This window comes from Cetorhinus maximus, chromosome 2 (genome assembly GCF_964194155.1).
Source record: "Cetorhinus maximus chromosome 2, sCetMax3.hap1.1, whole genome shotgun sequence".
In the NCBI taxonomy this organism is placed as follows: domain Eukaryota; kingdom Metazoa; phylum Chordata; class Chondrichthyes; order Lamniformes; family Cetorhinidae; genus Cetorhinus; species Cetorhinus maximus.
Genome location: NC_135880.1, coordinates 77129495 through 77156096, shown reverse-complemented (window position 1 = coordinate 77156096; position 26602 = coordinate 77129495). Strand labels below are relative to the sequence as shown.

Here is a 26602-nt window from a genome sequence, read left to right as displayed (position 1 = left end):
TACAAGGGGCATCCTGCAATAAGGCAGTTGTCTACTGTAGGGAATCTTTGCCCTGTAGGTGTGGTTAGGTATCTGGGAAGCAGGCATTTTAAATCTATTTCCAGAGACAGCTCTGTATTCAGAGACCTCCAAGAGAGAACAAAGATAAAAAGCCATTGCTTTAATTCATCAGGTAAAGCCATATATCCAAATCATTGTGGTGGCGTAGAACTCCATGGAAGCTGAAATAAAAACAGGAAATTCTCAGTAGATCAGACAGCATCTGAAGCAAGAGAAACAGAGTTAATGTCTCAGGTCGATGACTTTTTGTCTGCCTTAATTTCTCTCTCCACAGATGCCACCTGACTTGCTGAATTTTTCCACCACTCTGCTTATTACAGATTTCCAACATCTGTTCCATATTGCTTTTATATCCATGGAAGCCAATGTTACCACCAAAAGATAGTAAGACTCTCAAAATGCTTTGTTACTTTGAAATGATGTTTAAGACAATGTGAATTAAGGGCTCTGTCAATTTATTTAATCATTTATTCTTGCTTCTGTAAAAAAAAAATACGCCTTGCATGAATTTCAGATTAGTTTTAGCCTGACTGACATGGTTTGTCAGTAAGGTGCTTTTCTGTCTTTTGCAGAAATCAGAAGCCTAAATTGATACTACATATTTCCAGTGTATCCTCAGCAATTTAAGGCTACATTAATAAAAAAAAAACAGCACCTTTCATGTCAAGAAGGTGCCTCAAATTGCAAACAGATAAATGATCAGATGATCTATTTCAGTGCTACTGGTTGAGGCACAGAAATCAGTGAGGACAAGGGAAAATCTCTCCTACTCTTGAGCAGAAAAGGCTTCAGTCTCACATCTCATCTAAAAGATGGCACCTGACTCAGATGTAAGAATAGCAAAACTGAGCTAAGGTCGACAATTATACTACACACACAAGGCTGAATTTGGGTTTATAGGAAGTGTGGGCTTGACTATGGAAGCTTACTTTTGCATTGTGCAGGAGTTGGATAGATTGCGAATAATTATGAATCTTCTGCTTTGAATACTCTGTACTTCAGAAAATTGTTCTAAATTTTAAGATTCAGTGCTGATATCAAAAATTGTAAATTGAGCAGTACCAAAAACTGCAGATACTGTACGTTCAGCTGAGAGATTCAATTTAACAAATCTATTTGAGTGACATACACGCACTTACTTCCAACAGAGGAATATTTTCCAGCAAGAGCTTTCTTAACCAATTTAAGTTTTTGAAAATGGTTATCTATATTTATAGATGTAAGCTGGTAAAATTTCTTGTAAAATTAGTTTCATTCTTCTATGAAAGTATTATTCCCCACATCATTAGCATATGGATGATGCTAAACAGAATGGAGAGTTTGCTTACAAGTGTGAACAACTTTATAATATGTCAGTCCGTGGTTTCAAATTCATAAGCGCCATAAATGGCCAAACTGCATCTGTTGTGACTACCTTTGACCTGGAAGCAGTACAGTAAAAAAAATTTCTTTAAAATGTCTACGGAATCTGTAATACTTTTTAAAGAATGTTTGAAAGGGACTTTTAAGAAAAGGGATCAACTGGAATTTTCTTGGATAAGAAGAAATGACAATCACTGTGACCTGGCGACCCTTGACCTGCAAGTAGTACAAACAGGAAGGAAGTTAAGATACGGACGCAGTGTGGTCAAAGACAAAGAAGGTGCGGCAGGGGAAGAACAAAGGAGGCATATTTACAAGGAGGTGTGTGTAACACATTGGAAAGGGAGAGAAAGCTGAAAACAGAAAACAGAGTTAAAACAGGGATTGTGAATTGGACAATTCTATGGCTATGCTTCAGTTTTGCCAGATCCGACCAGACCATTTAACATGGTTTGTCAAAGGATCAGCTAAAGGAGTCTCAAGGAAATCTAGGCCATCAAGACTGTAGTGAACCTAGCCAAGGATGTTCTGCAGGAGCATGTCATTTGGGTGACGACTATCCCTGGAGAACTTGGAAGGAGTGGATGTGGGTGACTTGAGGAAAAAATCCATTGAGTAGGAAAAGTGAGAGATCCAATATTGGAGGCCGAGTTGGAAAGACTGAGAGATTGCACATGCTACCAGATTGCTGCATGGGGTGATGTACCTGCTAATTGTGCAATTTACAGTCCGCCCCAACCGTAATATCCCCGGCAATTCATGTTTAACTTGCACTGATTCTGATTCGTGTGAAAGTAGAATTTCTTCATTTGGGGGTTATTTGGTAAATTTGGTTATTTTGGTTTACAGCTCCCCACTGGGATAGTAACATTTTGTAGATGCGGAACCTAGGGTATAATTCATTACAAACACTCAAAAGTCAAGATATCTTTCAAATCACCATGATTATTGATATCTAAGCGACTGTTTTACATAAAGTGATGATAAAGGAAGAAAGACTGCACACACCTGTGATCTTCATTTGTAGCAATCAGACTAGAAACATTCCTTAGGATGCCACCTCCACTTTCAATAATGGCGAGTGTATTAGTTTGGCTTCTGTAGGTTAAAGTGCCGACCAAAAATGCAAGAGCACCACAGACAGAACAGATGTCAGCCTTATTCTCAGTGCAGTGTGCAGATAAATTCCAAAGGGCACTAAGAACACTCTTTAGGGTTGATTCCTTTAAAAATGAGGGAATAATTAATATACAATTACAATTTTTTTATTAGCATGACTTGGGAGACGTTTTTGAACATTTCCATGATATGTAAAATAGATTTTGTGTTGTGCATCTTTCAACACATAAATTTGAATGTTACAATATTTTTAATTTCTCTCATAATTTTTCCTATTGTCTCCCCCAAAGCATAATTAGAAAGATTATAAAAACCTTGATAGATAGCACTTGCAGTATATTACAGTAGTGTATACAATCTTTAAGCTGTCAAATTTATAGAGATATTTATATTGCAACAATAGGTAGGTAGAAGTATTTTAATGCCTGCTTGGGCATCCATCTTCTGGCAATGACTGTCCACAATGTAGCGGTCTGAGTAAATTAGAATATTTCTTTAAGTATTCACTCTGCTCAAGATCAAACAATCCAAGGGTGGGAGAGTATACATTCTGTAACATTTAAAATATGAGTTTATTCCCCATCTTTTAAGTTTTTTTAGGCTATGTACATTAGTTCTGCTGGTCAGTGTTGTTCAGCAATTGGTTGAAGGGCTTCAATCTCCATGGGAAATGCCAAGCATTGCCTCTACCTTCTACACCATTTAGTTGAGATGCAAATTAAATGGATGAAATCAATGTACAACCTACCAATACATGGCACAGCTATGATCTCTTTTCTATGCTGTAACTATTATGTATTTTTTATGAATCACTAGTTTGCACTTTGGAAATCTTTATCTTGAGATACTAAGCTTTACGTTACAAGAGAAACGTACAGATAGGAAATGACATTCCACAGATTTTAAAGTAGACCAGAGATATTTTATTCTTTTACCTTATCAAACAAAACGCAGACATGGGATCCTCAAAATCACTATTTATAGAAGCGAATCTAACAGAAAACTATGAAGATTTGCAAGACAGCATGATTCAGGATCTAAGACTCTGGAGCCTCCGCTCAGCTAGAGTTCAGATTTAAGTATCAGGCATCGAGATGAGCCTGATTTTCAGCGCTTGAGAATTTTAATTCTTCACGCCTTCCTTCAACATGCACTTCCCATTTTGAGACTGTCTTGTGGAGTAAGTACAAGTACTTGGAGTCAAAGTGGTGCTGCATCCACCTTTGACTGGAACTTGCAAGTAATCAGATTTACAAATCTTCTCCTCATGCAAGTCACTGTTTTAGAATTTGCAACAGAGGCATCTATTTGACCTATCCTGCCTCTGTTGGCTCTCCAATGGGACTCTCTCCTTTAATCTCTTCACCTGGTTGTTTCACCCTTTTATATTCTTGTTTAACTACTTACCAATTTCTGTTCTAAATTATTTTCAATAGTCACCTGTGCTAACATATATACAAGGCTCTAATAACCATTCTGAAAGTTTCTTCCAAGTAACACATACATTCTTCTAATGATCATCTTGCATCCACAATATCTTGTTAATGATGCAAAAACAATGGAAAAAAATCTTTTGCTATTTACCCTCTTAAAAATATTTCATAATTTTGAAAACCTCAAGTTATCTGACAAATTAATAATATACATTATTACTGGATCATCGGTCACAAAAACAATGATTATTTTTCATAAAAGGAATAGGTTTGCTGAAGTTGTACCAATAAATTCAATTTAGATTTTAAGTAGGTAAGATGGCAAGAGAGTTTAAACATTTGAAAGTCACGTGTGAATATTTTGAATGGAACATAGCTGTAATTTTAACTTTTGTGAAAGAATTGTTCTACCTTTTTCACATCCAATGCACATTCCATTAACGCGCTCACACTTCCAACTTCACGCAAGATCTTTTTGCTGTTTACATCAGCTCGCCATGATAGATTTCGCAATACACTTGCAATTACCTATAACAGAAAAATATGTTTGACAATCAAAAGAATTCAGCAGATAAATGAAAGTGTTGCAATGCTTTGACTAGATTTGCCATTTTATTTTTTTTATGCATTCCTAATGCATGACAACATGGAACTGATCGCTATGGTCATTAGACTCTCTCAAGTTAATACAAAAATATTCTTCTTAAAAATTAACAGAAAAAGCCAGTTGTAAAATAAAAATAAACGATGGTAAGAATCTTTTCACAAAAATGGTCATGGTTGTGCTGTGATTCGAATATACAGTGTTGAACATCTGATTAAATGCAGCATTTGATTAAAATGTGAGAAACTATACATCACACAAAGGAAATTTAAGGGTTTGCATTATCTTCCCCCAAATTAAGATAGCATGATGACTAACATTCTCAGTTATTACTTGTGTGCCACTGTTTCCAATTTATTCTCAACTTGGCAAGACAGTAGCCATATAATGATCCGTTTAAGGTGCTCAATGTATTTAGGAAAATCTTACACTTCAAATGGTTTTGTTTAACCAAGGTGATTTTCAGAGATTGGTTTAACAATTCTATATACTGAAGTTATGAACAAATGAACATTCAAAATAGGAACAGTAGTAGGCCATTTGGCCCCTTGAGCCTGCTCCGCCGTTCAAGAAATTAATGGCTGAATGGTTTATGTTTTGAATTCCACATTCCCATCTACCCCCGATAACCTTTGATTCCCTTGCCTAACGAGAATCTATCTACCTCCGCCTTAAAAATATTCAATGACTCCATCTCCACCGCCTTCTGAGGCAGAGTGTTCCAAAGTCGCACAACCCTCTGAGAAAAAATTTCTCATCTCTGTACTAAAAGGACGACCCCTAATTTTAAAACAGTGCCCTGACCTTCCACTGAAACCTAAGTTTAAAAACAATTATTCCTACCTGCTGTAGATCTTCACTTTCTGACTTCAGTTGAGCTACCATTGCTCTCATACAGCCTTTCATAGAACAGAGCGTGGCCTGTGAAGAGGAAACAATATTGCAGAAACAACTCTGACATAAACGTAATTTCATTTTTTTAAGCCACGGTCACTTAAACATTTCAATCACGACAAGTGGGAAACACTAGCTGACAATCGATGCAAACAATGACACCAGCAGTAGACAGGAATTTGCCACCACAGAAAATAGCTATGCCACACAAATGAGTCACTGTCATACCTGCACAGGAGGCGGCCATTCGGTCTGTAGAATCCATCCTGGCTCTTGTTCAGCAATCCAGTCAGTCCCACTACCTGTTCTATCTCCTTGGCTCTGCAAGTTTATTTCCCCTCAAGCACCCTTTCAATTTCCTTTGTCTCCAATTTCACCATCCTTGTAAGCAGCGAACTTGAGGTCATTACCACTCGCTGCGTAAATACAGTTTTTCCTCACAGCCCATTGCATCTCTTGCCCAAGGCCATAAATCAATTTGATCTTAATTTCAGTATAACTACTTATTTTAGTAAATTTATTCAGAACATGACTATATACCAAATTAGTTCATATATTACATTTTTTTGAATGACAAAGCAGTATAAGTAAAATACAAAATTTGGCAGATGCTAGAATTCTGAAGCGAGACAGAAAATACTGGCAACGCATTGGAAGAAAACAGACAAGTTCAGTTGAGGATGAAAAATCTAAAACTTATCCATAATAAATTTCCTACCTTATTTGCAACATCCCCAAACGTTAAATTTGTAAGTGCCATCCCAGCATATCGTCGCAATGTGACACTGTAATGGTCATCAGTGAGTCCATACATTTCACAATCAACTTGCAACAATTCAGCTATTGCCTGTAAACCACCTACATATTAGAATAACAATGGTTAAAATTAAAAATAATTGTTTTGTGAATGAGTTTAAGAAGCACTGAGAACAAGTTAAAAGAATCTTAAGCTTAATTCGTGTTTGAAACAGCATACCAAAAATTCATTCCTCATTCCAAACTGTGTAATATTTTGTTCACAAATGAGTGCATATATAGGTTTACAAAATGCCTGCATAATATGTCAACATTCACAAACTGCTTTTCTTTGAAAGTGAGTCGCTTATCAGTGCTTGTGAGATCTTGCTGCACATTAATTCATTGCCTACACAACAATAGCGACTATAATTCAAAAAATAGCTGACTGTGAACCAGTTTCCAAGTGAAAGTTTTATACATGACTGCGAATCCTTCATTCCCATCCAGCAAAGTAATGGAATAAATCATAATCAACAATGAGATAGGGTATATATTTACGAGAGAGTGGCCATTAATTTGTTTGGCATTACATATTCTATTTATACTTAATATTTAAAATATAAAATTGAAACATGTTCTGTAACAGCACAAGTGTATGCCTAAGAAAATTATCTCAAATTCCCAATCACTCCAGTCTCAACACTGACACACACACACAAATATATATTTACACCTCCCGGTGACCATAAGGTGATACTTAAGGTAATGGTAGCTGTAATTCTTAAAACCGAATATACATACCACAGCTTACCTTGCAGGGGAGGGCTAAGCGGTGTTATGTGCATGTTCTGCCTGTTCCATCTCCCAACTTACCTGACTCTTACTGTTGACACCAAATCAACCTGACTACCTCTCAGCTTTCTTCAATGTCTTGCCTATTGATTATATTACTGGATGAGTAATATAGCAGCCTGATTTAGGAATCCAGATTCCTAGACTAATAACCCAGAGAACATAAGTTCAAATCATACCATGGCATTTTATGAATTTGAATGCGGTTTTAAAAAAATCTAGAAATAAAAAACTGGTATCAATAAAACTGACCATGAAACTTCCAGATTGATATAAATATATTAATGTCTTTTCTGGAAAGAAACCTGTTGTTCTTCCCTGGTCTGGCCCGTATGTGACTTCAGAACCATTTTTACATGGTTGACTATAACTTCCCTCTGAAGTAACTTAGCATAACACTTTGTTAAGAACAGATGATAAATGCTGGCCATGAAAGCAACTCCTGAGAATCTATTAAAAAAAACACTGTTCCTGCCAGTACGTAACACTCTGCTTCAGCCCTTTTGATGCTATTCATCCTTTTGCTGTACCCTACCAGACATTTAGTTAGTCAAACTTCCTCCTACTGTATTTTGACCTAACTGGCCATTTCAACTCCCAACCTGCTGCTACTCACCAACCCAAAGACAACTTCTTGTGCTGCCTGATCACATGCCCATATTTGACTCAAAGTCACAGCTGTACAGCAGGATGTCCCTCTTATCATCATATCAGGCAATGACCATCTCCAACAAGAGAGAATCTAACCATCGCCCCATGACATACCATCGCTGAATCCCCCACTATCAACATCCTCGGGGTTACCACTGACCAAAAACTGGACTTACCATATAAATACTGTGGCTATAAGAGCAGGTCAGAGATTAGGAATCCTGCAGCGAGTAACTCACCTCCTGACTCGCCAAAGCCTGTCCACAATCTACAAGGCACAATTCAGGAGTGTGATGGGATACTGTCCTCTTGCCTGGATGAGTGCAGCTCAAATTAACACTCAAGAAGCTTGCCGCCATTCAGGACAAAGCAGCCCAATTGATTAGCACCCCTTCCACAAACATCCACTCCCTCTATCACCGACACACAGCGGCAGCAGTGTATACCATCAGAAGGTGCATTGCAGAAACTCACCAAGGCTCCTTAGGCAGCACCTTTCAAATCCACGGCCTCCATCATCTAGGAGGACAAGGGCAGCAGATAGATGGGAACACCACCACCTGGACATTCCTCTCCAAACCCCTCACAATCCTGACTTGGAAATATATTGCCATTCCGTCACTGTCACTGGGTCAAAATCCTGGAACTCCTTCCCTAACAGCACTGTGGGCGTAACCGACACGTGGACTGCAGTGGAAGGCAGCTCAGCACCACATTCTCAAAAGCAATTAGGGATGGGCAATAAATGCTGGCCAAGCCAGCGGCGCCCGCATCCCGTAAATGAATTAACAAAACCTCAAGCTCTCTGCTGTGCTATTCAGGCTCTCCTGACCCTTTCAGGCTATTCTGGATCCAACCCCTGTTCACTTTGCTGACCATTCTCTCACTCTTTCTTCTATATATTGATCATTCCTGCTCACCAATGCAAAGCCCTCGCTTCATTGCTTACCCAATTTCAATGCTCATGACTACCATACAGATCTTGCCTCCAGCTGCCTCTTTCAATAACACATCCTTGTCTATCTCCTGAACCTCAAAGGACAAAGACAACAAGGGTCACAATCCCACAAGTGCAAATAGGCGCAATCATAGATGCTGGAAGTAACTAATTTCTCATCAAGTACAAAAATTCAACTCAAGCAAATAGAACTACTTGATTCCATATTCTCAACAGCCCAAAATCTTCACCATTCAATTATTGTTATAGCTTACTTCAAAATCAGTATGCATAAAGATAACAATTTTATGCTAAAACTGTACAGAACTGTTCAGAATTCATTAGTACTATGCACAAATCTCCCAAGAAAGACATTGAATGTGGTGTAGAGAACAAAAATCTCATTCCTAATGTCATACTTATAAGAAAACACAAAGAAAGATGAAGACCTTAAATGACTGACTATGAGAAAGGCCACAGGAAATATACATGCACCCAAAATTATATTGTATATGATGGTGCGTGTACCACAAGTACACCACAAAAAAAGGTTTTATTTATTTCAGAAAGGATTCCATTGCTTATTGATTGTAGCTATATTGACAAAGGAAGAGGGCGGGTTAAACTGCCATTTTTCTGTCAATGGAAAACAAAATTTCTGTTTTACAGTTAAGCAAGAGCAACAAATTAACTTCTTACTGTTCTATATTTGATGTAAAGGTTTTGGACATAAACTGTGCCAAGATGATTTTTTTAAAACTCAGGATTTTGGTAAAAAAGAGATTAGCCTCCTAAAACAGCCAAATGCTAAGTTGTGGATATTTTAATGTGAGAAGAGATTTTCTCCTAGACACTGAAAAAAAATTAACAAATTGTTGCCATTTGCAGTTGTTCAGAAGGTTACAATGTTTGAACATTTATTTTAGCTCTGAGGGAGTTGTGAGAAAGCTTCTAAAGAGCTAAACACAAAGTGAAAATTGGGCAGCAACAGGAGCAGAAAAGAAGCAGGACAATCATTTGAAATTAGACTATCCGCCAGTGGGCTAGCACATATGCTTTCCTTATTTTTGTAATATTATGCAGAGAGAAGTTATACTGATTGTACCAAGTGTCTCTCATCATATTCTTATTGCCTACAATGCACCTTATTGATCAAATTGAATTGCATCTCACCCAACATTAACTTGGTCTTTAAGGCTATTATTTATATATGACCTAGATCTCTGTATTTTATTTATAGCAAAACGTCATTTTGGCTTGATGGCAGAATCCTGTCAGTGGAGAAAAACATTCATGCTGCTCCTGACCATACTCAACCAACCCATGCTTGCAAAACTCAGAATATAGTGTTGGGGGAAATAAAAGAATACAGTAATGGTCAAGGGACTTGACTTAAAATATCCCAGCATGCAAAACCACAATTGCTAAGTAGCTAATATTTAAAGTTCAGGCTGGGACAGAGAGAATGTTGAAACTTGCACATTCTCAGGGCTTGCAATCACCAGCAAGGTCCTAGGAGTTAGACTGGAGTCAGAGGATGGCAATAATATAGATTAAGTGTGCTCTTTAACAGATAGGGGAAGGACAGATGGTCCCAGCTTAGATAGGAAGGCAGGTCTCTGCCTGGGTGAAAGTAGGGTTATCTTTGTACCAGAGACCTGTCTGTTTAATGTAAACCTATATGTTGACAAGATCGGAATCTGGAGGATGTTCTTGTACGTGACCAATAATGTATAAATATGGTGAACACTTGTAGCTTAGTAGAGTACTGTCTCAAGCTGCATTGAGATGGTGCCCTCCTTGCAATTGCTCGAATAAACAATCGTAACCTGTACCTGAGTCTCCTGTGATCCGTTCATCAAAGACACCACAACAATAGTGTCGAACATTAAAGGTGATTCCGCGATTGGATAATACTTACTTAAACAATCCTGACTGTGCTAGAGTTACACTGACAACCATTTAAGATTATCAGTCGAGCTCGCAGTGTGGCTCACTTATGCATGCTAGAAGCTACATATATTCACACACAGGGCCATCTTTGCAAATGCAAAGAACATGTCCACGCATTGAAATTTATTCGACTAAACAAAAGCTTGCGGGGGGGACACATTCTCTGTTTCATTCCCATGGCAATGCTTTGACCAATCAGCATCGACCTGTCTGGTTTGAATTTAATCAAAAGCTCAGCAGTTAACTGTTCCCTGGTGCATTCTCCATGGCAATGCTTCTATCAATCAGAGTCCACTTGCCAATCAATCAGCAACCTCTTCTCATGCAGTACAAACTGTTGTTCCCTTTGAGATTTGGTATTCTTGCCAATCTGTCCTGATGAGCACATGATGAAAAGCTTCGATAGCATGTCCTTCCTTCTTTCAGCAATACACATGTTCTGTATTACTAAACAACTATTTATAATAGAGAATCAGGTGCCCATTGCATTTGCATGACAAAACATTATGTATGCATAAATGTATCAAATTTACATAATACACCACACCATTAACACGTCAAAGATGCTATATAATGCTGATTTTTGTTGTTGGATAGGGCACTCTCATAAGGAACCTCGAGAAGCTGAGATTTGGAATGCTGTGAAAACTAACATGCTATCCAAGCTTTAAAGTCTTCCCAAAGGAGTCAGTGGCTGTCTGATGACAGGCTTCCACGGTTACCCGGGAGGCACACACCCACCACGACAAACTGCTGAAAAGTTAATTCAATGAAGATTTAAAGCATGCCACCTCAGAGGTTCCTAGAAATATCAAGCACATTATCATGGACAACTCTGATGTTTGCGCAGAAGACGGCCACCAGTTTTAGAAAGGAGCCATTGATACACATGGTATAGGGAGGTAAAACCTATGTTAATTGGAGATGCAACACGGGCTATTATTGACAACGACAGACTATCCATCATCATCATTTAAACAGTATGAGGCTTTGCTATGCCCATATTTGGGAATGGCTCGCATTGAATAGATTATGAGGTGCACTAGGAGAGATACATATACAACATGTAGGCAGAGAGTTATTTCCTACATTCCAACAGTGACTACGCTAAGTGCTTTATAGATTAAAAAGCTTTGGGACGTCGCGAGATATTAAGAGGCATTACATAAATGCAAGTTCTTGGTTTTAGGTTAAAGGACAAGGAGTATATATTTTCAGAATCATCGACTTCTTGAGCAAATGACCTGAACATGGGCCTGGATTTTGTGTTAAGAATAACTGTAAGACCAACAGCACTCACTATTATGGAGGAAACCAGACAGCAACTTCTGAAGTCCATATATACATGGTTAAATGCAGAAATCAGCAAACTGCTGTCTGATTTTCTTTGCTGTTCCACAAGGTGTGCTTCACCAGTACCTTGCCGATATACTCAGCAGTGAAAGCTGTGTGAGGGCATGAAGTTGCTTTATTGACCCTTTAGATACCTATTAAACACACCAGAAAAAGTTAAGGTAGGTGCTTCATGGGTAAGTGAGTTTTTAAAGGCGTGATATGTTTCAATTACTATAAAACCACCTCTCTGACACTGAAAATTTAATTTTACAAGTGCAGAATCCCATTACATCAGGATTTAATTATTGCAGGAGATTTATTTTTAAATTTGCTTTTCTATCTCTCATCGTTATCTCTTAATCCCACCTTCCTTTCCCTCACTTATTTTGCTTTCTGTATATGCTTGTACAATGAATTAAATGTTCTAATTCACGCTTCCAAGCTTAGATTGCATATCTCAGTAAGAATTCTTCAATCTGATTGGTTGAAGAGTCCATGCAGTTGCTTGCCCTACTCAGACACGTCGCATATCCCCTGTAGTGGGTGAATGTTCGATCAGATGCCTCACGACAGAAAGTTGTCACTCAAAAGTCTTAGAAAACTCAGCAGGAAACTGTACGTGTAGTGAATGCGAGTGCAATTTCTTCACTGCTGATGGCAAAATCAGAGCAAAGGTGGTTATGGATTAATCACTGTCCTTAAAATGGAATTTAGCTGGATCTTGATGGGGGGTGGGAGGGGGAGAGAGAGAGAGAGATAGGGGGGTGGGGGTGCCATTTCTAATTAAAGGCGGCAAATTAGGAACTTGCAAAATACAAAGGTTTATGGAAACTGCAGTCTTCAATAATTTTAGCTGTTTTGCTTAAGATGTCAAAGAAGAAGCTTACAGATGGGCCTGATGGTCATATACTACTCTTTTTTATGTATCACTATGTTCCTAACATTCATAATGTGGCCAAACAGGTTGATTATCAACATGCCTATGATAGGTGGTAAGAGCACCAACCACAAGAATGTCTCCTGGTCAGCCAGAATCTGCAGAAGGTAATGGAAAATCACTGCAGTACCTTACCAAGAATAACCATGGACCAACACATGGAAGCCCATGGTCGCCAATGCCCTCTGAGGGCATGGTGCCTGAAGAGAGAGATATGTTCCTGAATACTAAGAATGCTGGTTTGAACCTGACGCTCCTGTAAATACATGTTTTAGCTTTGATAGGTACATGTGCACATGTACAGGAGTCAGAGAATCAGAGGGCTGAATTTTCCCACCGTCGGCAGAGGGGGGGGGGGAGTTGATGGGCGGGTACGTACAGGCACGCTTCCGATCGGCGCCCCTTATCGGAGGCGCGCCACCATTTTACGTGGGCGGGCCAATTAAGGCCCGCTCAGCGTGATGTCCGCACAGGAGCGCTATGCGGGCGGGGGGAAAGGGGGAATCCCAAAATCGAGAGTGCGCTCTTTTGTACATGTGCGCGAAAGAGCGCACTCATCTTCCTGAGGCTAAGTGCAGCCTCAGGGAGATCAGCTGTACATGTAAAAAAGATAAAAATAGAAAAATAAAATTTCCCTTACATGTCCCCTCATGTGGCAATATCACATGAGTTGGGACGTGTCCATAATTTTTACAAAATCTTTATTAAAATTTTTTAAAGCCTACATGAAACCTCATCCTACCCGTGGATGAGGCTTCATGTTTTTTCTAGTTCTCGCCGGAGCTCCTGGCCTGCCCGCCAACCTTAAGGTTGGATGGGCAGGCCCTTTAATTACTTAATTGACCCTGTCAATGGCCTCAATTGGCCATTGATAGGTTGGCAGGCGCGCAGCTGATTTCGCTGCGCTCCCGCCTTCCTGAAGATTTAAATCGGGCGCGGTGACATCGGGAATTCACCCCGGCATCACCGTGCGTCATTTTATGCGCCGGCAAGCGGGCCCCGACCCCGCTCACCGACTCGTAGAACTCTGCCCAGAAAATTTACAGCACGGAACGAGGTCACTTGGCCCATCGTGTCTGTGCCAGCGGAAAAACGAGCCACTCAGCCTAATCCCACTTTTCAGCATTTGGCCCGCAGCCCTGCAGGTTACAGCACTTGAGCTGCGTATCTAGAAACCTTTGAAATGAGTTGAGGGTTTCTGCTTCTACTACCCTTTCAGGCAGTGAGTTTCAGACCCCTACAACCATCTGGGTGAAAAATTGTTTCCTTATCTCCCCTCTAATCTTTCTACCAATACCTTTAAATCTGTGCCCCCGAGTCAATGGCCTCTCTGCCAAAGCAAATAGGCCTTTCCCATCCACTCTATCCACACCCCTCAAAATTTTGTACATCTCAATCAAATCTCCCCTCAACCTCTTCTGTTCCAAGGAGAACAAACCCAGAATATCCAATTTTTCCTCATAGTTGCAATTGTCCAGTCCTGGCAACATCCTTGTAAATCTCCTCCGTACTCTCTCTGATGCAATTACATCCTTTCTGTGATGAGGTGACCAGAGCCGCGCACAGTTCTCAAGCTGTGGCCTAACTAGTGTTTTACATAGCTCCAGAATAACCCCCTCTTATATTCTATGCTTCAGCTAATAAATGACAGAATTCCATATGCCTTCTTAACCACCTAAAACAACCTGTCCTTCTACCTTCAGGGATCTGTTGACATTCTATCCAAGGTATCTCACTTCCTCTACACCTCTCAGTATCCTCCTATTTATTGTGTAATTCTTTGCCTTGTTTGACCTCCCCAAATGCATCACACCTCATGCTTCTCTGGGTTGAATTCCATTTTCCACTTTTCTGCCCACCTGACCAGTCCACTGATCTCTTACTGCAGTCTACGGCAATCCTCCTTGCTATCTAGTGAGCAGCCAATTTTTGTGTTGCCTGCAAACTTCTTGATTATTCCTCCTAGGTTCACATACAAATCATTAATATACACCACAAAAATCAGGGGACCTAGTGCTGAGCCCTGCGGAACCCAACAGAGACAGCCTTCCAGTCACAAAAACATCAATAATTACTCTTTGTTTCCTGCCACTTAGCCAATTTTTTATCCAGCTTGCCACATTCCCCTGGATCCCATGGGCTTTTATTTTTCTTAACCAGTCTGCCATATAGCGCCTTGTCAAAAGCCTTGCTAAAATCCATGTATACCATATCAACTGCATTACCCTCAGCAATCCTCCTCCTTATATCCTTAAAAAAATCAATCAAATATTTCTGACATGACCTTCCCTTAACAAATCCATGCCGACTGTCCTTGATTAATCTCTGCCTTTCTAAGTGACAGTTTTTCTTGTCCCTTGGAATTGATTCCAATAATTTGCCTGCTACCAAGGTTAGACTGACTGGCCTGTAATTATTTGGTCCATCCTTTGGTCCCTTTTTAAACAAAGGTACAACATTAGTAGACCTCCAGCACTTCACCTGTATCCAGTGAGGATTGGAAAATGATGGTCAGACCCTCTGCAATTTCCTCCCTGACTTATTTTAACAGCCTTAGGTACATTTTATCTGGCCCTGGTGATTTATCCACTTTCAAGGATGTTAGTCCCCTTAATACCTCCTCTCTCCCTATGTTTATCACATCCAATACTTCACACTCCTTCTCCTTAACAACAATGTCTGCATTGTCCTCTTCTTTTGTGAAGACAGATGCAAAAGTATATATTAAGAACCATACACACAACCTCTGCCTCCACACATAGGTTACCTTTTTGTCTTTTACGGGCCCTACTGACAAATTTGATTGAATTTTTTGAGCAGGTAACAAGGAGGATTGATACAAAAACAAAAAGTGCTGGAAAAACTCAGCAGGTCCGACAGCATCTCTGGAGAGAAAGACAGAGTTAACGTTTCGAGTCCATATGACTCTTCTTCAGAACTAAAGTGAAGTAAAAATGGTGAAATATATACTGTTTAAGAGGGGGTGGGACAGGTGAAGCTGGATAAAGGCCAGTGATAGGTAAAGAGGCAAAGGAGAGATTGCAAAAGATTGAAGGGGTGTTGATGGTGGTGATACTGGCTAAAGATGGTGCTAATGGTGACATAAGAGTGACATAAGAGAGGAGGATTGATGTGGTCTACATGGATTTTAGCAAAGCTTTTGACAAGGTACCACATGGCAGACTGGTTAAAAAAATAAAAGCCCATGGAATCCAGGGGAATGTAGCAAGATGGATACAAAATGGGCTCAGTGACAAGAAACAAAAGGGTAATTGTTGATGGATGTTTTTGTGACTGGAAGGCTGTTTCCAGTGGGGTCCCGCGGGCTCAGTACTAAGTCCCCTGCTTTTTGTGGTATATATTACTGACTTGAAAGTAAATGTAAGGGGAATAATCAAGAAGTTAAGATATTTACATCAGATCTATAAGTAAGATGAGGGACCAGGAACCAAGACTGCAAATACAGACTGTTAAATCTTAAGGGGCCTCTGTGACAGCTGTGAATTCAGCAATGAACACATCACACAGCTAATAACTTATTGATTTTCTTCCCCTCTTAAAACTGGGCAAAGGAGATTCTAATTAGTAATTTTAGAGGGTTTCCTTATAGGACTAATCTAGTGTAACTTAATAACATAACATGTTCTCCAGGCAAGGTCATGACGCTAAATGAGGTTTGATCTTAAAACAGTGGATTTTTAAAAAAAATCAGATAATTGACGTGAAAAGTTGAATGTCACTTTCTTAGAATATAAAAATGTCCAGTAAAACAAGCTTAGTTACCACTTTATTACAATATCAACAGCCAGCACTAGCAGGTTACAAATCACAATTTTTATATTTGTTACTCTTTTAGGTTTTGCCTCCAACTTTCATAATGACAACTAACTCTTGAGCTGCAGCTTGGAAGAGTAGATGGCGGAGGTCATAATTTTCACCATCATTCCTGACATTTCCTTACATTAACTGAAGGTGCATTTCTGTAGAGTTCCTTGTTCTCTCTATTTCTGGCCTCTCCTCCAATCCTTCCCCACCACGGTCAATATAGTACACTGTCACAAGCATTCCAAATTAATGTTGGAAATCAAATATATGATGCTGTGATTTGGAGTCCAATAATGGGATGAAATTTCTAAGACACTACAATTTTCCCGCCAAGGGCCACTAAAGTAATTCACTATTTGTTCTGGCGCAATCAATTTTTGAATACATCAATTAGTACAGAATATGGCACGTACATTCTTCAATCTAGTAGACATGATTGGCATTCCTTACCTAGTTCATTCATTGCATGCCTGTGTTCCTCATCAAACGAAAGCTTCATAAGTACACACACTGCAGGGCAGATCTGGTGTTCCACTGGAGATGGCACTATAGCAACACAATGCACACATAAACTTTAAACAAGAGGTAATTGATAATTCTTAATGATATATTTTCACTATTTCATTATAGTGTAACTTCCTAACAAATTCCAGAAATCACTGAAGTCAATTAAAATGAATCTTAGCAAACAGAAGCTGATCTGATGTATTGTATCATTTGAGAACAAAAAGGCAACAAAAAGTTCCTTTTTCTGTTACTGAATAATAAGTTAATGAAGTTAAAATAAATATTTTGTTTGATACAACATAGATCAATTCAAATTTCTAAAATTATACTAGATATTGGGGTCAGTGTTGGCCAGTCCATTCACTTTAATTAGCTGGTGAGCACACAAACGTAAAAGGCCAACATATCCAGCTCTTTCACCTTTTTCTTTAAGCCAGCATTGTTAGTATAGCAATATTTAAGGAAGCTGATAACTGGAATTGTATTAACTGCTTACAAGGATGTCAAGGTAAAAAAAAAGTCCTCTTTCTGTGTTCAGTGAACAAAAATAATACTCAACTGAAGTGCCTACGATATAGTGCAGAAAATAAATTACAGGTTTTATTGTGCAAATACATACAGGAAACAAGCATGTCATAGATGATTAAACTGAAAGAAATAAGTATATTTACACAATGCACTGTTTAAGATGTAAATGGCCACCAGGAGTAGCCATCGGGCTGCCAAGGCTAATTTAAATGGCTGGTTTATGAACATGAGTGTAAAAGTAAACCAGACTTCCTCTTTGGTGCAGATGGCATGTTGAGCAGCACAAAGAACACGCAAAAGAATTCTCACCTTCCCACTGATGATTTAAACAAAGAAAAATGCCAGCTATCTTGATCAGGAGGAGCTCTCTTTATAATTTGAGAGCTTGTAAAATATCTTTAATAAACAATGTTTTTGACGAGCAAGAGACAAAGGGGTGCTGTACACATGAATTAACAGCTCTATACCTACATTTTGGGTAGGCACTGTTGAAGTCAAAGATTCTAACTGTCTTTATTTAGTAATGATCCGCCACTAATTAGACTGCATACCCCCAATGATCACACTAGGCCCTCAGATACTGAAGTTTTGACATTAGCGGGCTTAGTTTCATTGTAAAGGTTAACACTCGGGCTTTAGGGGCTTAGGTGTCTCTAGCCTGGTCTTTTGCATAGCATTTTATTCCATGATGAAGAGGTTTGAACTCTGCTGATTGCAATATCTTTGCATTAACAGAAGGAGATCTGCTTGTGACTGTCCATGATAACTTCAAATAAAAACCTGAGAAATGAAAAAGGTTGTAAATATCTCTATGGTCTTCATGGAACCCGAAGAATGTATCTAAGAGCATTATAAGGTAGCAATTTAGCTTGGATATACAGGGCCATTTGGTTAACTTCAGCCATGCATTCCTATGAAGGTTATTGTTAAACATATTTTTATTCCAACAGTAGTCATTTGGAGCTTCAGCTTGGTGCTTGTATGACCTCTTCATATGGCCCAGAACAGTATCTTATATGGAAGCTGGGGAAACATGGGCAAGTTATGTTTAAACAAGGAGGAACAATCAACAGCAGGAAATCTTTTTGTCTGGGCTTCAAAGACAGATCTTAACATTGGGTGACCTGCCAGTACATTAATACACAAACACATGGAGCCAAATAAAACTCTTTTTTAAAAATGACTTTAACTGTCATCTTCCCAAAAAAGATGACAAAAAAGAGCAAGTCCATTAAAAGTACAGTTCTCTAATATATCTTTTCAACAGGCAGTCACAGAGCAGCACTGGCAGATGCCCGGTGCCTGTGCTAGCTATAACTAGTACATTGGAGATGGTGAGGGTGGAGTGTTGGGGAGTATGGTTTAGAACTTGGTGCAGGTATAATATTAATGCTTGTTTAAATCTGTCAAATACAAGGACAAATTGTTATAGCCACAGGAGAAAATGGACATGGCTTTGGACGGATGACATTTTCCCTCATGTTAACAGCAGCATCCCAGATGCAACAGACACAAGACTGAAAGGATGATTGATTACAATATAATTGCAAAAGTCTTCAAGCTGTGATACCAAAGAGAAACCTACCTTAAACACAATTACTATTTTCATTTAATAATACATCTTTAACAAAAGTAGTTGCCATATACAAACACTATATTATAATGAAGAATTTTAAAAGCAGAACTTCCTTATATGGTTTCTTTCTTAAAGGCTGCTTCTTCTAATAGAAAAATGCAGTGAAACTAATTCACATATAAAAGTGTACAGAAAATGTCATACTTGGATTTTTATCCTGATCCACGCCTCGCTCATGTGCTTCTTGCCATTCCCAGCAGGTCTCACAGTAAGCACGGATCTGTTCTAGCAGGTGAAGAACACGGGTCTCCCGTCTTCCCCTCTTGTCATCCGGCTGCGAATGGATGATATTGTGCAGTGCAGCACTAGCCCTTGCACGGGCCTCCTTACTGCCACGTGAATTGCCTAGCAGCACAGAGTCTTTATCATTGCCGTGCAAAAGCTGTATCAGCAGCGGAAGACAACCAGACTGACGCATAGCTATACAGCTGTCCTGAGAACTAGACATTGCTAGCAAAGTTCGAGACATATCATCCTTGTCGTGTGTACCAAGCATTGAGAGCAGCGAGTATACCATTTCCACCTATAGCCCAAGCGAACCAAAAAGGTTAAATACTGTTCACATCACAGGGTCAACAATTAATGACATGAAGCCAAAAGACCTCAAGAAAAACAGTAAATCTAAGGATGTAATTTACCCTGTTTCAAGATCTCTATAAACATTTGCTGATAATTTGTGACAGTAGACTCTAGACTTTCTCTAGACTTAAACCACCAGCTAGCTAAGCAGATATGGGATAGGGTTATTCTTGCTGATTCAGCTGTGCTTAAGACCATAAGACATAGAAGTAGGCCATTCAGCCCATTGAGTCCGCTCTGCCATTCAATGAGATCATGGCTGATCTGATAATCTTCAACTCCACTTTCCTGCCTTTTCCCCATAACCCTTGATTTCCTTACTGATTAAAAACCTGTCTATCTCAGCCTTGTATATACTTAACGACCCAGCCTCTACAGCCCTCTGCGGTAAAGAATTCCATAGATTCACTACCCTCTGAGAGAAGAAACTCCTCCTCATCTTTGTTTTAAAAGGGCGCCACCTTGCTCTGAGATTGGGCCTCTGGTCCTAGACTCTCCCACAAGGGGAAACAACCTCTCAGCATCTACCCTGTTAAGCTCCCTAAGAATCTTATATGTTTCAATACGGTTATCTCTCATTCTTCTAAATTCCAATGAGCACAGGCCCAACCTACTCAACCTCTCCTCATAAGAAAATCCCTCCATACCCGGGATCAACCTAGTGAACCTTCTCTGGACTGCCTCCAATGCCAGTATATCTTTCCTTAGATAAGGGGACCAAAACTGTTCACAGTATTCTAGGTGTGGTCTAACTAGTGCCTTGTATAGTTTTAGCAAGACTTCCTTATTTTTATACCCCATTCCCTTTGAAATAAAGGCCAACATTCCATTTGCCTTCCTTATTATCTGTTGAACTTGTATGTTAGCTTTTTGGGATTCATGCACAAGGGCTCCCAAATCCTTCTGAAGTCTTTCTCCATTTAAATAATATTCAGCTCCTCTATTCTTCCTGCCAAAGTACATTTTCCCACATTATATTCCATCTGCCACTTTTTGCCCACTCACTTAACCTGTTTATATCCCTCTGTAGACTCCTTGTGTCATCCTCACCACTTGCCTTCCCACCTATTTTTGTATCATTCACAAATTTGGCGATAGTACATTCATTTCCCTCATCTAAGTCATTAATATATATTGTAAATAATTGTGGCCCCAGCACTGATCCCTGTAGCACTCCACCAGTTACAGGTTGCCATCCTGAAAATGTCCCCCTTATCCCAACTCTGTCTTCTATAGTTAGCCAATCCTATATCCATGCTAATATACTACCCCCAACACCATGGGCTCTCTTATTAAGTAGCCTTACGTGCTGTACCTTATCGAACGCCTTTTGGAACGCCATTTGGACAATGGTGTCACATTTAGTCTTATATTTGCACTCCAGTGTTGGAAATGATATTGTAATCAGACACTATCAGAAGGTGGTTGGCAAGTGGATTCATATTGGCGGAGCTGTTGCCATGGAGTATGCAGCATGGAACAGTTAACTGTCCAGCTTTTTTTCAGCAATACCCAAGTTCTATACTACCAAACAACTAAAGTGTGGCTGATCTAAGGTTCAATATAAATTTAACAACTTCTTTACTCTTCAATTCTATCTCTCTAAAAATGAACCCAAGTGCTTTCTTTGCTTTTTAAATTGCCTCATTATCCTGTTGGGCCTATTAGGGTCAAAGAGGGCCATATATGTTTCAAGGTGCATGGCAAGGCTAGAAAACTTAATAAGTACTTTGTATCAATGTTTACCAAGGAAAAGGATGCTAGAGTTAATGGATGGGGTGAAAATTGACAGGGAAGATGTATTGGAAAGGCTGGTTATACTTGAAGTGGATAAGGTGCCTGGTCCAGGTGACTTGGATCCCAGGTTGCTAAAAGAAGTAGGAGTGGAGATAGTGGAAGGGCTCCCCATAATTTTCCAATCTAACCTAGATATCGGGGAATACTGGAGAGTGGCAAATGTGACACCCTTATTCAAGATAGGAACTAAGGACATTCCTCATGCTTCAGGCTGGTCAGTTTAACATTAATGGTGCACAAGGTTTTGGAAACAATAATTACGGAAAAAAATCAAGGCACGGATTTGTATAAGACAGATTGTGCTTGTCTCATCCAATTGAATCTTTTGATGAAGTAACAGAGAAGGCTGATGAAGGAAAAGCAATGGATGTTGTCTGTATGAGCAATGGAGACTGAGGAGAGATTTGATTGAGGTGTGCAAGATTATGACAAGTTTAAATAAGGTGGACAAAGAAAAGCTGTTTCCCATTAGCTGATGATACAAGGATTCGGGAACACAGGTTTAAGGTTTTGGGCAAGAGATGCAGGGAGGATGTGAGGAAGAGTTTTTTTTTTTTACACAGCGTGTGGCATTGACTTGGAACTCGCTGCCCAGAGGGTGGTGGAAGCAGAGACGATGAATGATTACAAAAGGAAATTGGATAATCACTTGAGGGAAATAAACTTGATGGCTATGGAGATAGAGCGGGGGAATGGGATTGATTGGAGTGCTCCACAGGCAGCTGACATAGACTCGAGGGCCCAAATGGTCTCCTTCTGTGCCATAATGAATCTATGAGTACGTATCGCTATTTTTAATAATTTGTGTATCCATACCTCTAGATCCCTTTGCTCCTCTATCCCATTCAGATTCTTATTATCCAAGGTGTCTATGGCCTCCTTATTCCTAACACTTGTCACGCTTATCCATCTTGATGTCTTACCGTATTTTGTCAGATTCTTCCTCAGTATTAATTATACCTAGCAATTAGGTGTCATCTGAGAATTTTGAAATTGTACTTCTGATTCTCCAATCCAACTTGTTAATGAAAATTATGAACAAGTGATTCTAGCACTGACTCCTGTGGAACACAACTTCCCACCTTTTGGCAGTCTGGGAAGCTATCCTGAACCCCTAACTGTTCTGTAGCCAGCTTGCTATCCATTATGCTATATGTTCTGATTCCACACATTCTGATCTTAGTCAAAAGTCTACCACGTGGTACCTTTGCAAAGACCTTTTGAAAGTCCAAATATATTACATCTACTAAAGTGGCCTTAATACACCCTTTTCTGCTATTTCTTCAAAAAAATGAAGTTTGATTAAACATGACTTCTCCTTCTGAAATTGTGCTGTTTATTATATATTTGGTTTCTAGATGTTTTTCTATTTCATCTCTGAATCACGATTCCATTATTTTTCTTACCACTGATGTTAAGCTAACATATCTATAGGTATCTGGATTTGTTCTTTCTCCCTTTTAAAATACAGGAGTGCCATTAGCTGTCAATCAGTCCTTTGGTACTCTTCCATTTTCTTAATGAATTGTTACATATACGAAATGGTGCTTCTTTTAATGTGTACAAATACAATCCATCTGGATTATAGATTTTATCATTGCTATGTTTGATTAATCTATAAATTAGTTCCTCACTTTCTATCTCAAATGCCTTTGATCTCTTCTTCTCATGTCATGCTCACCTTGTTTGCTTCACTATTCACCAGAGAAACTAAGTAACTAATCAATATTTCACCATTTAGTAGTCATTACCTGAGAGTTGATTTTATGCATCCTTTAATAGCCACATTCCTACCTTGATTTTTCTTTTATTTGTGTATGTAGAATCCTTTACTGTTTCTATGTTCCTTACTAATTTACTTTAGTCATTCCATTTTGCTTTCCTAATTGTGTTTTTGACTTTCTTCATAATCTTTTGTCATTCTCTCCTTTTGTTGCCTATACACTGTACTTAGTGCATGACTTTTTCTTGAGTTTTAACGTTAATTTTATCTCTTTATTCATCCATGGTGTTTCATTGGCTAGTTTTTTTTAAAGTGAACTCTATTGTTTAGCATGTAAAATTAAAGCGCATGGGATTGGGGATAGTGTATTGAGATGGATAGAAAACTGATTGGCAGGCAGGAAACAAAGGGTAGGAATAAACAGGTCTTTTTCCGAATGGCAGGCAGTGACTAGTAGGGTACCGCAGGGATCGGTGCTGGGACCCCAGCCATTCACAATATATATTAATGATTTAAATGAGGGAATTAAATGTAATATCTCCAAATTTGCAGATGACACAAAGCTGGGTGGGAGGGTGAGCTGTGAGGAGGATGCAGGGATGCTTCAGTGTGATTTGGACAAGCTGAGTGAGTGGGCAAATACATGGCAGATGCAGTATAATGTGGATAAATGTGAGGTTATCCGCTTTGGTAGCAAAAACAGGAAGGCAGATTATTATCTGAATGGCTATAAATTGAGAGAGGGGAATGTGCAATGAGATCTGGGTGTCCTCGTACACCAGTCGCTGAAGGTAAGCATGCAGGTGCAGCAGGTGGTAAATGGTATGTTGGCCTTCATAGCAAGAGGATTCGAGTACAGGAGCAGGGATGTCTTGCTGCAATTAAACAGGGCCTTGGTGAGACCACACCTGTAATATTGTGTGCAGTTTTGGCCTTCTTATCTGAGGAAGGATATTGTTGCTGTAGCGAGAGTGCAGCGAAGGTTTACCAGACTGATTCCTGGGATGGCGGGACTGACATATGAGGAGAGGTTGAGTTGGTTAGATTATATTCGCTGGAGTTCAGAAGAATGAGGTGGGATCTCATAGAAACCTATAAAATTCTGACAGGACTAGACAGGATAGATGCAGGAAGGATGTTCCTGATGGTGGGGGAGTCCAGAATCAGGGGTCACAGTCTGAGGACAGGGGGTAGACCATTTAGGGCTGAGATGAGGAGAAGTTTCTTCACCCAGAGAGAGTGGTGAGCCTGTGCAATTCATTACCACAGAAAGTAGTTGAGGCCAAAACATTGTATGTTTTCAAGGAGTCAGAAAGGGATCAAAGGATATGGGGAGAAAGCGGGATCAGGCTATGAGTTAGTTGATCAGCCATGATCATGATGAATAGTGGAGCAGGCTCGAAGGGCTGAATGGCCTACTCCTGCTCCTATTTTCTATATTGACCACCATTTCAAGTAGTTCCACTGCTATTTATATCTTTGTTACTTTTTCCAGTTTCCTAGTTCCACTGTCATTCCCTGTAAATTAGCTCTTTCCCAATTTATTACAGTGGCCTTTGTCTTATTTATATCTTTCCCAATAACTATTTTAAACCTTATTATGGTATGATTGCTATTATCTAGGTGCTCCCCTACACTTACAGCTCTTACCTGGTTTGGTTCATTTTCCATCACTAGGTCCAATCGTGTTTCCTCTCGTTGGGCTACTTATGTACTGGATAACAACACACCGTAAAATCTCCATTCCATTTTCCCTTTTCCTTACCTCTTTACTTGGGAACAGTTGAAATCTCCCATGATTATTATTCTATGTCCTTTACACATTTCTGAGGTTTGCCTGCATAGTTATTCCTCCATTTCCCATCTATTATTAGGTGGTCTATAGACTACCCACATTGATGTGGCTGGTCCCTTATTATTTTCCTCTATGCTTAAGGGTTCTGTATGTATCTTTTTTACTGCCATCATGCCATTTCTAATTAGTACAGCTACTCAAATCTGTCCCCTTCTTCCTTCCCTATCCTTCCTCAATGTGTCTTATCCCACAATATTCAACTGCTAGTTCTGTTCTTTATTAAGTCAAATTTCAGTTCTCCCCACTATGCCTGATCCCTCGCTACAAATTGTCTGCAGTTCCTCAGTTTTATATCCGATGTTTTGTACATTTTTAACGGGTAGCTTATTTTGTTTTTATTAATTATTCCACACACTTTATTTTAACAATCATTTCATACTTATGTTTTATAAGTGTATCTGTTCTCTCACCATATATCTTGGTCTGACCTTTACTTTCACCTCTTATTTAACTCTGATTTATGTTGTTTTCACTAAGTCCTTTCCCCACCCCTTCTTGCTACTTTAGAGTCCTACCCAAAACTCTACTGATCCTTTTGCTAGTACAATCCAGTTCAGATGGTAGAGCTCCTTCTTGTTCGAATACTGCTGCAAAGTCTTGAGTAATTGAACCCCTCCTTCCCACACCAGTATTTCAGCCACGCATTCATCTTCCTGATCTGTCCGCCCCTATGCCAATTAGTATGCGGTTCAAGTAATAATCCAGAGATTACCACCCTTTTTAAAAAATTTAGTTTTGAATTTTTGATATTCCCTTAGAAGGACCTTCTCCCTTTTCTTTCCCATGTCACTGGTCTCAACAAGAACTATGACAACTTGATCTCCTCCTCCCTTTACAAGTTCCTCTCCAGTTGCCCAGACATGCTCATTTATCTCGCACCAGGTAGGCAACATACCCTCCTGGACTATCAGCTACAGAGGGCTCTATCTTTCCTCCTAATTATCAAATCCCATATGACCAAATCCTTTCTACTCTGCTCTCCCTTGGATGACTTCCTGCTTCACAGTGCCATACTTATTATTCTGATCATCCTCCTTGCAACATTCATCCTTATTCTCACAAGTAGCCAGGATATTACACCTGCTGGATAAGACCAGTGTCTGTAGGATCTCCTTCTCTATTTTCCCTTGGTCCCTGTATCCTACTGCCTGAGTCAGAATCTCTCTCTCCTTCTTGCATCTGCACTACACTCGGAGGTATGACTGTACCCTGGAGAAGATTTTCTCTAATATGTTACGAGTGTCTCTGAATCACATTCCAGCTTAACAACTCCGAGA

At 39.4% G+C, this 26602-nt stretch overlaps 1 protein-coding gene across 4 annotated transcripts in view; it reads right to left on the bottom strand.

The window, feature by feature from the left end:
• Positions 1–26602, bottom strand: part of apc (APC regulator of WNT signaling pathway) — a 269901-nt gene that overhangs the window by 7944 nt on the left and 235355 nt on the right. For all 4 annotated transcript variants that reach the window (XM_078566296.1, XM_078566303.1, XM_078566314.1 and 1 more), the window contains 6 exons: positions 19516–19894; positions 17151–17246; positions 6191–6330; positions 5422–5499; positions 4386–4502; positions 2431–2645 (listed from right to left, as the gene is read on the bottom strand). In XM_078566296.1, the coding sequence (XP_078422422.1) occupies positions 2431–2645; positions 4386–4502; positions 5422–5499; positions 6191–6330; positions 17151–17246; positions 19516–19894 (1025 nt within the window). The remainder of the gene's footprint in view (positions 1–2430; positions 2646–4385; positions 4503–5421; positions 5500–6190; positions 6331–17150; positions 17247–19515; positions 19895–26602) is intronic.